Source organism: Labeo rohita, chromosome 23 (genome assembly GCF_022985175.1).
Source record: "Labeo rohita strain BAU-BD-2019 chromosome 23, IGBB_LRoh.1.0, whole genome shotgun sequence".
NCBI classification, from domain to species: Eukaryota; Metazoa; Chordata; class Actinopteri; order Cypriniformes; family Cyprinidae; genus Labeo; species Labeo rohita.
The window spans coordinates 7,938,299-7,953,814 of NC_066891.1; the positions used below are offsets into that span (position 1 = coordinate 7,938,299).

The 15,516-nt window shown below is 40.4% G+C and overlaps 1 protein-coding gene across 1 annotated transcript; it reads left to right on the forward strand.

The window, feature by feature from the left end:
- Positions 1-998: 998 nt before the first annotated feature.
- On the forward strand, positions 999-2,400 carry tmem18 (transmembrane protein 18). Its single transcript, XM_051095859.1, has 5 exons — positions 999-1,155; positions 1,316-1,433; positions 1,634-1,688; positions 1,774-1,867; positions 1,971-2,400. Exons 1-5 carry the CDS (start codon positions 1,063-1,065, stop codon positions 2,064-2,066), a joined length of 456 nt encoding a protein of 151 aa, XP_050951816.1. The 5' UTR covers positions 999-1,062; the 3' UTR covers positions 2,067-2,400.
- The last annotated feature ends 13,116 nt before the right edge of the window (positions 2,401-15,516 follow it).

Consider the following 15,516-nt stretch of genomic DNA (forward strand, 5'->3'; position numbering starts at 1 on the left):
TATAAGGATATTTTATTTCAAGAAAACTAAAGTATACATAAATACGTAAAGTATGCATTAATGCAAAATCATTTTAGAATACAAAATTTAATAATAATAATAATAATATATAAAATACCACCATATCACAAATACAAAAGTCATTCACAAGTTTTTACATTTTTTATACATTTGTATACATAAATGCAAAATCATCCTAGAATCAATAAAAAAAATAATTAAAATAAAAATGTTATATGTATATATACACCATATCACACATACAAAAGTCATTCCCAACTTTTTAAAGCTTTTTTATACATTAGTGCAAAATAATTTTAGAATCAGTATAAAAAGAATGAAAGAAATCAAAGATTATATATATAAAAATATATTTAAAATATCTTTACAGTATCAGAATAATTAATCATAACTTTACAAACACACACACATACAGTCACATCAATGAGTACAAAATTATTACGAATGTGCTTTACAATCCATTACATTTTTCAACTAAATCCAACAATATTCCAGCTTTGTATTCTTAATTGATAGAGAGTTTGAATATTGTATCAGATATAGTGAAATATATGATAAACAAATATATTGTATCAGCTATATTTAAATTGTATTCGAAATTAAATTGTAACATTTGCTGTAACATTTTAAATATGATAATCATACATTCTTGCAGCTTGTAAGTAGGTTGAGTATCGCCATGTCGCCCAGTCCTTTCCAAAATAAAGGTTTTCGGGAGACTTTTATTTTGAAATTGTCGCTGCTACACATATTCTTTCATTTATTTCTCGCACTTTTGTTCCTTTTAACCCGATATTGAAATTTAAAACATTCTATTTTTATTTCAAACTCAGTCCTAAAATTTAGTATAAGTAATAATTCTGAATATAAAACATGTAACTGTACTGCACTTACATTTTTAAGACACGTAATGGCGCCATCCAGTGGTGAACTTCAGGGCGGAGAGGAGGTTGTGCCGAGCGAAAAAGACAGTGACGAATGCGGAAGTATTTATGTTGTATGTGGTTGAGTTGCTAATACAGTGGCGTGTACTCAGATAACATGACCGAGTCTAAAGCTAAAAATATCAGCGCCATTCCAATCGATGGATTCAGTAATGTTCGCATCACATCATTATGGAGCTTTCTACAATCTGTAAGTGTACAGCCACATTATATTCTCTTTGTAATGGTTCACGTAAAGCTAATCCAGAGTTTCGTAATACTTTGTTTTTTCAGTACAATCGGGGCCTCTTGGATTAAGTAAAGGAAGAACCTAGGAAGAACTAGTGATAATCATGTGATTTTGTTTACAGGTTGACTGGTCTGAACCCTGGTTGATGGGTCTTCTGGCCTTTCATGTCTTGTGTTTTGCTTTCACCATCCTGTCCTGCAAATACTACCGCCTTCAGATCTGTCATTTTCTCTTGATGGGTGAGTTTTTGCATTAAAAAATAATATCAGGGCAAATTTCTAAAATTATAGCTGTCAAATACAACATTAACTTTTCTAAAAATATTACATGACACATGAATTGTGAAAGCATGCAAAATATAATTTATATTTAATGATGTTTAATATGTTTGTTATATATTTACCAGATATTTATGTATTTATTTATTTATTTATTGCAGTTGCTATGGTTTACAGTGCTGAATACCTGAATGAGCTGGCAGCGATGAATTGGAGGTGATTATATACTTGCCATAACCCCCTGACATGATGTTGTATGTCTTTTATTGTTATACTAAATGTGTCTGCATTTTATTTTTAGGTCTTTTTCCAAATTCCAATACTTTGATTCAAAAGGAATGTTCATATCACTTGTATACTCCGTCCCGCTCTTACTCAACACTGTTATTATCGTGGTAAGTTTTCCTTTTAGAATATTCTTCTTTATATATAATACCACATTATGTCAACTTGATTATAATTTTGCTACTGATTTTAACATAATTTCTATTTTTTTAGGCTGTGTGGGTATGGAGGACCTTCTCAACCATGACAGAATTGAAGATAATGCAGTTAAAGAGAAAAGCTGCCAGAGAGAACAAGAAAACGCAGTAGAGGACATGAACAGGATGTGCTTCATTTCATAATAAATGTCCAAGGGTGGAGGAAAAAACTGTTTATTAAGGGGTGATCGTAGGAAAGTATGTGGTGTGAAGGTTCTTAAGTGTTATTTCAGATTGCTGATGGACGATTTGTTCACCTGTTATCAGATGCTCCAATGGACAAAGCCATCAACTGTATTATGCAACTGCTTTGTGTACATATTGACCATTCCAGAGCTTAATATTGCTTTTTTGTCTGTTAACACTGAATTGATTCTATCCTGTTTTTTGAGTGTTGAACATGTTGTTTATTTATGACAATAAAATGAATGTTGTTGGTTTTTTAATACTTTTTTTTTTAATGTTACCACTACAATAAGGCTAAGATCCACAAGCATTTTTATTTTGATGAGTTGCATATAAAAAGACAAATATTAAGAGAGTAGTTCACCTGAATATGAACATTCACTTAAAATGTACTCACCCTCAGGTCATCCAAGATGTAGATGAGTTTATTTTTTTCGTCAGAATATTTTAGAGAAATTTCCACTACCAGTCAAAAGACTTTTAATGTTTTTTTTTTTTGTTTTTTTTAAAAATCTCTTCTGCTTTTATTTATAAATTCTGCATTTATTTGATCCAAAGTACAGCAAAAACGGTACAATTTTGAAATATTTTTAGTGTTTAAAATATTTGCTTTCTATTTGAATATATTTTAAAATAGAATTTATTCCTGTGATCAAAGCTACATTTTCAGCATCATTACTCCAGTCTTCAGAGTCACACGATCCTTCAGAAATCATTCTAATATGCTGATTCGCTGTTCAAGAAACATTTATTATTATTATTATTATTAACAATACTTAAAACAGTTGAGTAAATTTTGCTAAAATTCTTTAATTAATAGAAAGATCGAAAGATCTGAAATAAAAAGTTTTTGAAAGACACACTACACCATTCAAATAATTTTTTCTTTTCTGGAAAGAAATGATAGAAATTAATTCTTTTATTTAGCAAGAATGCTTTAAATTGCTTTTAAAGTGATAAAAAAAAACATTTATAATGTTACAAAAAATATATATTTCAGATAAATGCTGTTCTTCTGATCGTTCTATTCAACAAGGACACCTGAAAAAAATTCTACTCAGGTGTTTTCAACATAATAATAATAATAATAATAATAATAATAATAATAATAATAAGAAAGGCTTTTTGAGCAGGAAATCAAAATATTAGAATGTTTTCTGAAGGATCATGTTACTGGAGTAATGATGCTAAAAATGCAGCATTGAAATCAAAAATAAATTACATTTTAAAACATTTTCAATTTTTTATTATATTTTATTTTTTACGGTTTTTGTTGTACTTTGGATCAAATAAATGCAGGCTTGGTGAGCAGAAGAGACTTTAAAAAAAAACATTAAAAATCCTACTGTTCAAAAACTTTTAACTTGTAGTGTAGCATAACATCAATTGCTCACCAATTTGTAAAATGAAATACCTTCCTTTAACCAGTAGAGGGGGCAGTACACCAATTCCCCAGGGTTTAGTCTAGCGCAGTCCATAAATGTTGCAGTACACCCTATATGGTCAGAGTCACATGCATGCATGCATAATTGGACTATTATAAGCAGCTTTGAAGAGCTCAGGATTATACAATCCATTGAGGCGATGCTCAAAATGCAAAGCTAATCATTATGAAAATCATCTGGCCTCAAGAAGATTTTGAATTTCTGATGTGCAGTGATGGTGCGACTATCAAGGATCACGCTTCACTTACGCAGACTTGAGATCTGAAACCAACAGTGGCAAAACTTCAAAGTCACTACCATCCCCCGGGGTCCGTAAACTGAAGTCATATTTCACAGGATTTTTGACTTTTTTATTCTTCATTATTCACTCCCTCTTTCTCTCTCTACAGGAAAGTTAAAGCAGCCGAAATCCAGCTGTGCATTCCAAAATGTATTCTGTTTCACATAGGTGTGATGTGTGATGTTACATGATACTCTTTTCTGGAAGGTTGTGATGCTAACAATCCCCCTCAAGGGTCCTGAGATTGAACGTTCATGTGTTTCCAAGTGAGTTAGCTGTGGTGAAATCCGGCTTTGGCCCAGCATTTCTTTTCGAAGTAAGATTTCATTTGGTTTCCATGTCAATTCTATAGCCAAACCAAAAGAGGAGTTACACAGGGACCATCTGAAACAGGTGGTTTGTGCTTTCCTGGAAAGCTTTCCACTTTCTGAGGAATGCAGAGATGTAAAATGCCTATTTTTCTATACACTTAGGAAGATAAATGAGTTTTAGGATGTCAGAGGATTTGTGGTTTTCTGCTTTGTCTAGAGCAGGGGTGCTCAACCCTGGTCCTGCAGATCAACTTTCCTGCAAAGTTCAGCTCCAACCCTCTCCAAACACACCTGAACCAGCTAATTAGGATCTTAAGGAGCACTTGATAATTACAGACAGGTGTGTTTGATTAGGGTTGGAACTAAACTCTGTAGGAAAGTATATCTTCAGGAACAGGGTTGGGCACCCCTGGTCTAGAACAGGGGTGGCGAACTCCGGTCCTGGAGAGCCGCAGCCCTGCAGAGTTCAGCTCCAACCCTAATTAAAACTCACCTGCCTGTTGCTTTCTAGTAACCCCTCAGACCTTGATTAGCTTGTTCAGGTGCGTTTGATTAGGGTTGAAGCAAAACTATGCAGGGCCGCGGCTCTCCAGGACCGACGTTCGCCACCCCTGGTCTAGAACGTCCTTTCACTGAACTACCTTCATTATGCAAAAAAAGCCAAAACTATTAAACCAACAAGGTATTAGTCTTCAAACGTCACTGCAGAACTATGTTTACCAGAAAATGAGTCCTTTAAGTCTTCTAAACAATAGCAGTCTGAAAATCTGAGGATACAAATGTATAATAACGTTTAGATGTAATGTATATTTATGTTCTGTTCTAATGTACAATTATGTTCTTTATTGTAAGCGTCATTCAAACATGCTGACGGTACCAAATCTTATTTCTCGGCAGCTGTGAATCTCTCTGTTTTAAAAGGGTCTCACATGCAGCATCTGTGAGCAACTATCCAACTACAAACTCCTGGCGCTCATCATAGCCAAGAAGGAAAGTTAAAACGACAAAGAAAGAATAAATATTCTCACATTCCACTTTTATCTCTCCTTCAGCTTCACACTTTTTCTCAGCCTCCCCAGGGTGACAAAAAAAGTTCAAATGCTGGATAAATTATGTATCATTAATGCCACATTCAATCCTGACTGGTGGATCAGGAACATTTAAGCTAACCTGTAATACTAGATGGCAAGTTTTGTGATTTTGCGATTCACATTTAAATCATGATTCAGTCTTCTGGCGATTTGCATTGATTTACAAATGTAAAAAAAAAAAACGACTTTCTAGTTAAAGGGGTCATCGGATGCTAAATTCACTTTTACATGCTGTTTGAACATTAATGTGTGTTGGCAGTGTATGTACAAATCTGCCATGTAATGGTAAAAATCCATGCAGTGGTTTTTAATTAATTTATAAAAATAATATCCCCTTCTTCAAATCAAGCCATTCTCAGATGTCTGTTGTTGTTGCGTCACACCCACAGAGGCCGCTCCCACGATAGTTGATTGACATGAGCGTCTTACCTCAGATCAGTTGTAACAGTCCAACCTCCATGTTTTGATGCCGGAGCAGGGATGTAAGTTAGACAAGAATTGAGCGATTGAGGTTGTTGTGTTGCTGGATGTAATAATGAACATAGTGGTCGTCATTTACTCCTGACATCTGAGCCCTGAAGATGCAGTAGATTATGTTTGTTTGTGAAGGGAATGTGCCTCCCGATCTACATATATCCGTCTGTGTTCGCACGAATCATTCGTGATCCAGCTTCACTTACAGCAGAAGTGAGTATAAGAGTCTTTGCCATCGCCTTTCCTAATAATGTGCTAGTTAGCAAGTTTAGCAGCTAAACGCGGCTAAATGTGGCTAAAGTAAACAGGGTTGTCACTCCATAGAGAGAAGAGAGGGGCGGGGCGAGCAGAGCTCATTTGCATTTAAAGCAGCCTCTACCAGAATTTTTGCGGAGCTGATTTTGCCAAGGTAAAAAGGGTGTTTAGAATTTTTAACCAAGTATATTATAGACTTTTCATTAAGACCCTAAAGAATCATATCAACTTGTGGAAAATGGGCATCCGATGACTTCTTTTATATAAAATTAATAGCATAGGCTTAATAATAATAACATGTTCTCTGAAAAAAAAAAAAACAGCAACAGCAATGGAGGAAGAAAAACAAATAGCCTACATTCTGCCCCATTTGCATTGAAGTAATAATTGATCTTCTGTTATTATGGGAAGTAGGGATGCGACTGAATTTGTATTCGCAAAGGCACGAAAACAAAAACGTGTTTTATGGAGCCACTAAAAGGACATTGTTAGCCGCTTAGCGGTTGCCTGTTACATAGAGTACATACAATTTCTCTTACAACATAAACAGTAAGGAGAGGTGACTGATAGGGCGATGGCGAATGACTTGCAGATCCTGAGCACCACTGATAAACATCTAATCTTGTAAAATGTGTGATAAGTAGTGCTGCTCTGTAATATACACAGAGTACTTGCTATCACGAATCTCGAAAGTGAAAGTAAAAATCAAGTATATTAATAACGGCTCCCTGATTCCCGCAATTTATATACAGTATAATTACCCAACAACATAATTGTGAGAGAAAGCATTGAAATATATATTTTTTCCTCCCATCTTGTATTATATTCCTTTTAGGGGTTCTGTAGTACATGTAATTTCCTTTCCAAACATGGTAATGGGATTTGGGCACATCCCTAATGGGAAGTGTAAAAATTTTTTTGATTTATTAGAAAAATAATAGTTATTAGGAAACACTGATTTCTTGAGTCAGCACTACCCATACTATAGACTGGTGTGTTTTCATATCAAAATACTGGTGCGTTTGATGTCCATTGTGCACAAAAAATGTGATGAAAAACTAAATTGTGATTAAAAATCGGAAAATTGTGAATCGATTTTTAATCGAATCGCGACCCCAAGAATCGATTTGAATCGAATCGTCAGGTACCTAAAGATTCCCACCCCTACTGTCAGCCTTTGACCTAAAAAAATTACTTGAAGCACCCCCTGAGATTTTAAGTTAACATTTGAATAATTTAGCAACACATTCACGTTCATGGGTAATGTCAATTAATGGTGACATGACATGTGGGTATCTTTTTTGGCGCTGTATGACACATGATAGATAGCAGAATTCCTTGTATGGGCACTTCTCCCGGAAAAGCGCGCAACTGTGCACACACATTAAACCGAGCACGTCCATCAACATGCTTCATTCAGGTTACGGAAGTCATCGGCAGTGCTGCACAGAATTTGGGTCAATAAAGTCAATAAGGTTTTTGTCCCAGTTTTGTTATGCTGACGTCAGTTTGCAGACGATCGTTACGCAAAAGCTGCATGTGCTCGTGACTCTTTAGCTCCGCCCACGGCGCGCCTCCAAGAGCCCGGCTGTTTTCGGAGAGAAGCTGTTTGCTTTTATAAATCTGATTAAACTTAAGTCTTCGGGGATATGAAGGATGTAATGCTACTCTATAGGTACTTAAGATTAATATGAGATTGGCAGAAACTGTGTGTGTTGTAATTGTATGTTTTTATTATTTAATTTTTAGATTTTCATCACCTCACAAACTAGCTTTAGTTCCCTCAGAAACCATAACTTGCTGGCCATAATTAGCTCGGCCAGCTCAAAAGTGTCCAAACTCCTATATAACCAGCAGACAGACCAGTCTGACCAGGTAAGGAGACTAACTAAAACCTGCAAACCAGCTTAGGCTGAATTTTTCAGCAGAAAATGTCCCTCCTGTTAGTATCACCTGCCTCAAACTAGTATTAGCAAATAGCAAATCATAGCTGTGATGTAAACGTATCACATAAACAACACCCTGTGTTTAAAAAAAAAGTTCAGCACTGGTTAAAATTCCTTTCTGGTGAGTGTCTAGGAATAAAATTAAGTACAGTGAATTGCTCAAATGGTCAGATACATATAAATGTTTACAGAAAGTCTGTTCTGTTTCTGTCTTTCTGCCTTGTATGGTTTACTGTAAACGTATCACCACTATTGATCGCTTGTGGGCTGGTTCAGCTGAAGTCTATCAGCTCAGTAGGGCAGTGATGCTGCTGCCTGTGTAGGAGCTGCTAATCAGAGGTCTTTGCTTTTTCCCAGCATCCTGACGTTGACTGCATCACACTTCCGCCCAGTCACGTGAGCCAAACGCTGCGTTTTCCCATCATAGAGCAACGTGTGTCAGTGCAGTTCTTCCAGAGAAACCGGAGATGGCACACACACACACTTAGACGCACGTGCCGTCTAGACGTCAGAAAACCTCTATTAATGATTTCCTTGAAAGCATCACAAACACCATCGTTGCATAATATTGGTTTGACTGGCAGCGTTTATGTCAAGATTTCTGATGCTTGGCTACAGAATATCTGATCTTTGCTAATAATCCAGGAAGTACACTGGTGCTAACAGGAACTGCGCTGCCGCACAGCACTTATCGTAATGTAAGGGATATGTTGGCTTAGAGGAAATGATGACACTAATTACAAATACTCCCCAATCTTCCAGAAAGCAGGAATTTCTTTTTATTCTGAGGCTGATGACTAAAAAATGGATAGATAGATAGATGTGTGAATGTACATAGTCACAAGCAAATTATGTTAGCGATGAGATATTAAAGATAAGGCGGACAGGTTGGTCTCAGCAAGAATTATATCACTGAGTCACATTTTATTTTATTGAATTGTTGCTGTGAAGTGCATTGTAATGCCATGACACCACGAAACAGAATACGCTGTGTCATTACAGCTTTGCTTTTTGAAAAAACATCAGTCACTTCCCATTTAATAGACAGTAATAAACATTTCTTATTGTTATCAATAGTTCTGGGGGAGAATATGACAAAAACTTGCAATAATTAAATGTTCCCTTTCGAGGAACTCGAACTGCGTCCTCTAGGGGGCGCTGGGGGGAACGCCGTCAGCGTGACCCGTGTCTGAAGTATATATACAAAACAACAACAAAGTTGGCCGGCGACAGCCTATGACGTCACTACCGGTGCGACCACAGTATAAAAGGACACCGGTAGAGCAGGACGGCCTCTTCTTCGTCTTCATTGACTCTTTGTCTGGAGTGTGTAGCAAAACGGTAAGAGACCCCTTTTCTTTGGAAAAATATGGCTAGCACTAGTAAGGCGTTTAGAAAGTGCGTGGATCCGTGTCCTCGTTATTTGACACCCGATGACACGCACGATCTTTGCGTCTTTTGTTTGGGCGAGGAGCATGCACGCGACGTCCTCGAGGGGGCAGTCTGCGTGCACTGTGAGCTTTTTCCCATGAGAAAGCTCCGTTCTCGTCTGTCTCTCTTCTCGAGGAAGAGGGACAGCCACCTGTTCCCCGTGGCTCAGGACCCTCCGCTGCTGAGGCACGGAGAAAAATGAGCTCATGGGGATCCCAGGTGGACCTCGCTGACGAGCTAAAAAAGGGACTTTCCCTTTCACGCGCGTCAGTCGCGGGCGAGGACGAACTGCTGGCTGACGATGATGTTGTTTCTCTTACATCATCCGATCCAGCAGCTAGTGCTCTGTTGGGTCCTTCCCAAGAAGAGCAGGAGATGTTGGAAGATGAGGAAGCTGAGGCTGAACCCTTTCTAATCTCCTGCCCTGCATACGAGGAGCTGTTGGAGGTTATGGATCGCGCCACGGTAAGGCTTGACTTGCCGTGGAAGCGAGCCAGAGAGGTGGCGCCTCGGGGTCGTCTCGATGAGCGCTATCTTTCTGATCATAACCTCCCGGCCCAGGTGAGTCTTCCATTCCTTCCCGATCTGCATACGGAGATCGAGAAGGTATGGAAGAGGCCGTTTTCCTCACGCATCCATAATTTTCCGCACTCTAATTATGCGAATATTGAGGGGATGCGTGAGCACGGCTATCAGAGGATGCCACCTGTAGAAGAGACGCTGGCCAGCTATCTCTCTGAAGGTAAGGCATCTTCCCTGAAGACTCCCTCCCTGCCATCCATTCCCCTTCAAGTAACATCTCGTTTGAATGGCAGGGCGTATGCAGCAGCAGGTCAGGCTGTGGGTGCGTTGCACACTATGGCGGTGCTTCAAGCCTACCAGGCTGACTTGCTGAAAGATCTGGATAAGGGTCAGGGTCTTTCCCCGGACGAGGTTGCTGAGCTGCGCCGCACCACGGATCTCGCTCTCCGTGCCACCAAGCAGGCCGCCACTGCCATGGGCAGGTCTATGGGGGCCATGGTGGTTACGGAGAGACATCTGTGGGTGAACTTGGCTGACCTCGGGAAGAAAGAGAGGGGCTTTCTTCTCGACGCACCAGTCTCGCCTTCCGAACTTTTTGGTACCTCCGTTGAGACGGTGGTTGAGAAGTTCAGGGAGGCGAGGGCGCGCTCAGCGGCCTTCAAAACCTTCATTCCACGAAGGTCCAGATCTGAGCCCGAACAGTATGGGGGTCCTGGCCCGTCTCGTTCTGAGGGACGAAGACAGGCCCAGAAGACTAGTGTGGCCACTCGCGCCCCTCCCCCACCTGCGGGTGGTTCCGGGAGGAAGCGTGGGTCTAGAGGAGGTAGACAGGACCTGTGGGAAGTGATCCAGACGAGACAGCGTGCTCGCCGGGGTCAGAGTAGAAGATAGCTTCTGCTTATCTTCCTTTGGGGGCTCCTGTCTCCCTCCTCTTAATTCCCCCTTCATATTAGTCTCTCCACCTGACTGAGGTTTGGTGGTACTTTTCCTGCGCACCCCTGCCGGACCTATGATGTTTTAGGTTGGCTTTTTTGTTAAAAAGCAACTTTTACTGATGGTCTGGCTCGGCCTTTCGGCCTCCTCTCAGGAACCATGGATGGGTGAGTTCGATCCATTTTTCATGTCTAACTATGAATCATATTTCTAGCTCAGTGGTCGCTCCCTTTTTAGGGTTTCTAATAAGCGATCTCTTTGAGGTAACCAGGTGAGTGCTGTCTTCCCCTACGAAAAATGAAAGCAGGGTAGACAGCCCATTTTTTTATGATTTGCTGTACTCCCCTATAACCTGGTCTCTTCTTAATCTCTCCCGACAGGTCATAGTAATGGTCTAGATGGTTTCTCAGAAGGATTTTCTGAGTCTTCTGGAGTTATGCGCAGGAACCATGGTGGGGTGAGTACGACTCATGTTTAATGTGTCTACCATGCTGTATACAATTGGGTCCTGTTTTTGTGCCTTCCTTGGTAGGTCCTCTTCGAGCACCCCCCTCTGATCTTCAATCATGGTTATGGGCTGCTTGCCTGGGTCTGCCTCCCGTTTTCGAATAGGAAGCTTTCAGGTTCCCTTTACAGCACTGAGAAAAACTAGGACTTCGGTCCTACGTCTGGGTAAGCTCTTCAGAATCTCTTTTCACAGGGAGCTCCTGGACATTTTGGATAGACACATTGACCACCGGGTTAAGACCCTCTGTCTTCATCCTGCCCTGAGGGGCTTCGGTTGCGGGGTTTCCGCCCTTCACACAGACCTCCTACCTATGCCATCTGGTGATCTAGCGGTCGCCCCTCCGAGGAGTGGGCTTGGTCACGCTATTTCACTGTTTCTCAAGTCAGAGCTGTTTCTGTGGAAACCCTCTGAGTGCTCCGAGGAGCCTTCAGCTAAGCATTCTTGGCCCTTGGTCCCAAGGCTCTGCGGGTCTTGGTAGAGCAGGGCCCGTGCTTTCCATCGAGGAGGTAAGCATAGGTCTGTGTGGGGTGAGAAGGGCTTATGCCCCTTGAGAGGTTACCCACAGAACAGCCTGAGGGCTGGGGATGTGACTGCTTTCTGTGCAGTCTTGTAGAGGTGGCTCCCCGTCATTTCTGATCCCCGTATCTCTTCCTGGGAGTGTGCGACGATGCTCCCCTTTCTGCGGAAAGAGTTTTTGCTAGAGTTCGTCTTCCTTGGAGAGATCAGGTGTCCCTCCCATGTCTCGGGAGTGGAACCCGGTCTCGATACACTACCTTTCCTTGGTACGTATATCAGCTTCAGGGCAGTATTATTAGACAGTTAGCTGCGGCTACTGCATAGGGTGCTCCCCTCCCATCGAGGGTTTACCTGAGCACTGCCCCATTGGGCAACTGAGGTTCACCCTTACTGCCTTCCCCAGGCCAAAGGGAACTTTCGCGGGTCAGATCTCATCCAAGGCTTCTGTACAGGGCACGGTGATGCTCCCCTTTCTACGGAAAGGGTCTCTGAGCTCGTCCCCCTGGGGGATCAGTGGCTCCTCCTGTCCATGGGAGTAGAAGCCTGTCGCGATACACTGCCTTGTCCTGTGTGGCTAAGTGTATCGGCTCTTGGCAGTTTTAGTGGATAGATAGCCGCGGCCTCTATCTGCTTGGCATCTTTGTGCTCCCCTCTCCTTGAGGGTTTTGCTTTGAGCTTTGCCTAATTGGGCGGCTAGATGCGCCCCTACTGCCTTCCCCTTAGAGCCTTGTTAAGCCGGCAGTGCTCCCCTCACCCTGAGGGTCTTCTTATTCCACCGTTTCTCAACGGTACGTCTAAAAATAGGCCCACATGTTTGTGGGCGCTTTCTCAAATCCATGTATATGGTAAGTGCACACGTTAACCTTTGGGCACTTTTCTAAAATCCACGCTGTGGTATGGAAGGCACCGGTGTTCTGCGTCCATTCTAAAATCCTTTATGGTAGGGATTCACGCGCTATTGCCCGTACCCTTTCTCGAGGTGGTCTAAAACCCGGTCGTCTCGGGTCCATCTCCAGAGCTTCTGCCAGGCTAAAAGAACGGTTTTTACGCGCCCTAGTTCCGGTGCGCATTTTATGCTCGCTCAACCGGGTTGAGCAGGGAGTTACCACTTGCGTTCTGTGTACGACTTCTGAGGGAGTCGTGCAGGGCTGCAGTAGCCCCTGTGTGACAGGCCAACCTGGGTATCCTAGGCTTCTGGCCGTATCCCCTTAAAGGAATACTTTGTTTCCAAGCTTGGGCTCTACCCGGGCCGATATCTGCCCTACAGGTAAGTTGGGTATGCAGCCTAAGCTCTGGCCGTAGGGGATATGTCACTGACAGCCATCACTTTATCCTAGGGCGACTCCCTTAAGGCCTAGGGAGTTGGTACTTAGTGCCTGTCTCTCCGGAAGTCAGGCACTCCCCTCAGCATGGCAGCGTGGGTATAACCGTTCCCCCTAGCGCCCCCTAGAGGACGCAGTTCGAGTTCCTCGAAAGGGAACGTCTCAGGTTACGTATGTAACCTTGGTTCCCTGAGAAGGGAACGAGACACTGCGTCCTCTAGGTTCGGGGCCATGCTTCGGGATGTGAGCTTCAGACGAAGAAGCGGCCGTCCTGCTCTACCGGTGTCCTTTTATACTGTGGTCGCACCGGTAGTGACGCGCCGGCAGCGACGAGTCGCGCCGGCAGTGACGTCATAGGCTGTCGCCGGCCAACTTTGTTGTTGTTTTGTATATATACTTCAGACACGGGTCACGCTGACGGCGTTCCCCCCAGCGCCCCCTAGAGGACGCAGTGTCTCGTTCCCTTCTCAGGGAACCAAGGTTACATACGTAACCTGAGACGTTAAATAACAAAAAAAACATTTATGTAATTAATCCAATTTTACTAACCAATGTCTTTGCTGGTGACCTTTGATAATCCAATTCAACCATACTAATAAGCAAAAATGACTTTATGAACATAACATCTGTGGGGGGGTTTTTTATTGCTGAAGAGTGTTTAACTTCTACTGTACAGACGTGAATTTACATTTTACTTTAGTCTGGGGCCTATTCATTTCACTTTTGGTGTGAAAGGGCTTTTACATTTGCCAAAAATTAACTTTTCATATTAAAAACAAACAAGCAAGCCCTGTCCAGAAAACGTAAAAGTAACATAACACATTACTTTCCATTAAAAATTAAATAAGTAATGTAATTACTTCTTTTTAAAGAGTAATGCAATATTGCAAATTTAAAGTTCAAAAGAAGAGCATTTATTATAAATCTTATAATTCATTATTTCTGTCACTTTTGATCAATTTAATGCATGCTTGCTGAATAAAAGTTTACATTTATTTAAGAACACATTACTAACCAACATATTGTACAGTAGTATGTTTTCATGAAGTACAAAAAACATTTACAGAAAAATATAAATGCAGTTATACACTGTAAAAAATAAAAAAACACAATTTGTTGAGTCAGCTTAAAATAATTTGTTACCCTGCTGCCTTAAAATTTTAAGTTCAGTCAACTAAAATAAGTTCAGTCAACTTGAAATGATAAGTTGTACTAAGTAACAACTTAGATATTTGTGTTTGCTAAACTTAACAGATGGGTACGTAACCCAGCTGCCTTAAAATTTTAAGTTGATTCAACTCAAATATATAAGTTGTCACTTAGTATAATTTAACATTTCAAGTTGAATAAACTTTTTTTGAGTTGACTGAACTTAAAATTTTAAGGCAACCAGGTTACAAATTATTTTAAGTTGACTCGGCAAATTGTTTTTTACAGTGTATGTATTTATACGGATGTGCTAAGAAGTCGAAGGAAGCACTACTGCAGTTCTAGACTAAACGTCAAAATGTTTTTACTCATCTCACTTGCACAAAAACTGATTCAGTATTCCTCAAAATGAACAGACACCTCAGAATATGACACAAACCTGCTAAAATTATGTTTTAATCCCATTTTATTAACCAATGTCTTTGCTGCTGACCTTTGATGATCCAGTTCAACCATACTAATAAGCAAAAGTTACTTTAGATAAAGATAACATTTGTTTATTTTTTAATTTTTATTGCTGAAGAGTCTTGAACTTTCTTCTCCTACGTTTTACTGTACAGATGTGAATTTACATTTCCTTCAGCCTGAGGCCTATTCATTTCACTTTTGGTGTGAAAGGGCTTTTACATTTGCCAAAAATAAAACTTTTTATATTAAAAACAAACAAGCAAGCCCTGCCCGGATTTAAAACGTAATGCAAAAGTAACATTACTTTCCATAAAAAGTAACTTAACAGTTACTTTTTTAGGGAGTAACGCAGTATTGTAAAGGATTACTTTTAAAAGTAACTTCCCCAACACTGGTTTTGCTGCTTAATTTTTTTTTTTTGATAAATAGAAAGTTCAAAATTTCAATTTTTTTAAATGTATTTATTATTTATTTTATAATTGATTATAAACATGACAAAAATGACAAAAAATGTACCTTTGAGAAATTTTTTGCAAGACGTGAAATACGTAAAAATAAGCACATATCACTGCAGTTTCCAACAGAAATGAACACTAGAGGCGGTAAAACAGCGGTCACTTATAATCATTTTAGCACAAAGTTATGATTACCGCTCCATATGTTTTGCTCTCCAGAAATAACAGTCATGCTCGGTAGCTCATGACATGACTCACAATGAAAGAGCT

Excerpts from the sequence above, each read along its gene's own strand:
- tmem18 (XM_051095859.1), top strand. The coding sequence starts at position 1,063 with ATGACCGAGTCTAAAGCTAAAAATATCAGCGCCATTCCAATCGATGGA. Across the intron at positions 1,156-1,315 it reads TATGGAGCTTTCTACAATCT|GTTGACTGGTCTGAACCCTG; the intron begins GTAAGTGTACAG and ends TTTTGTTTACAG. Across the intron at positions 1,434-1,633 it reads CTGTCATTTTCTCTTGATGG|TTGCTATGGTTTACAGTGCT; the intron begins GTGAGTTTTTGC and ends TATTTATTGCAG.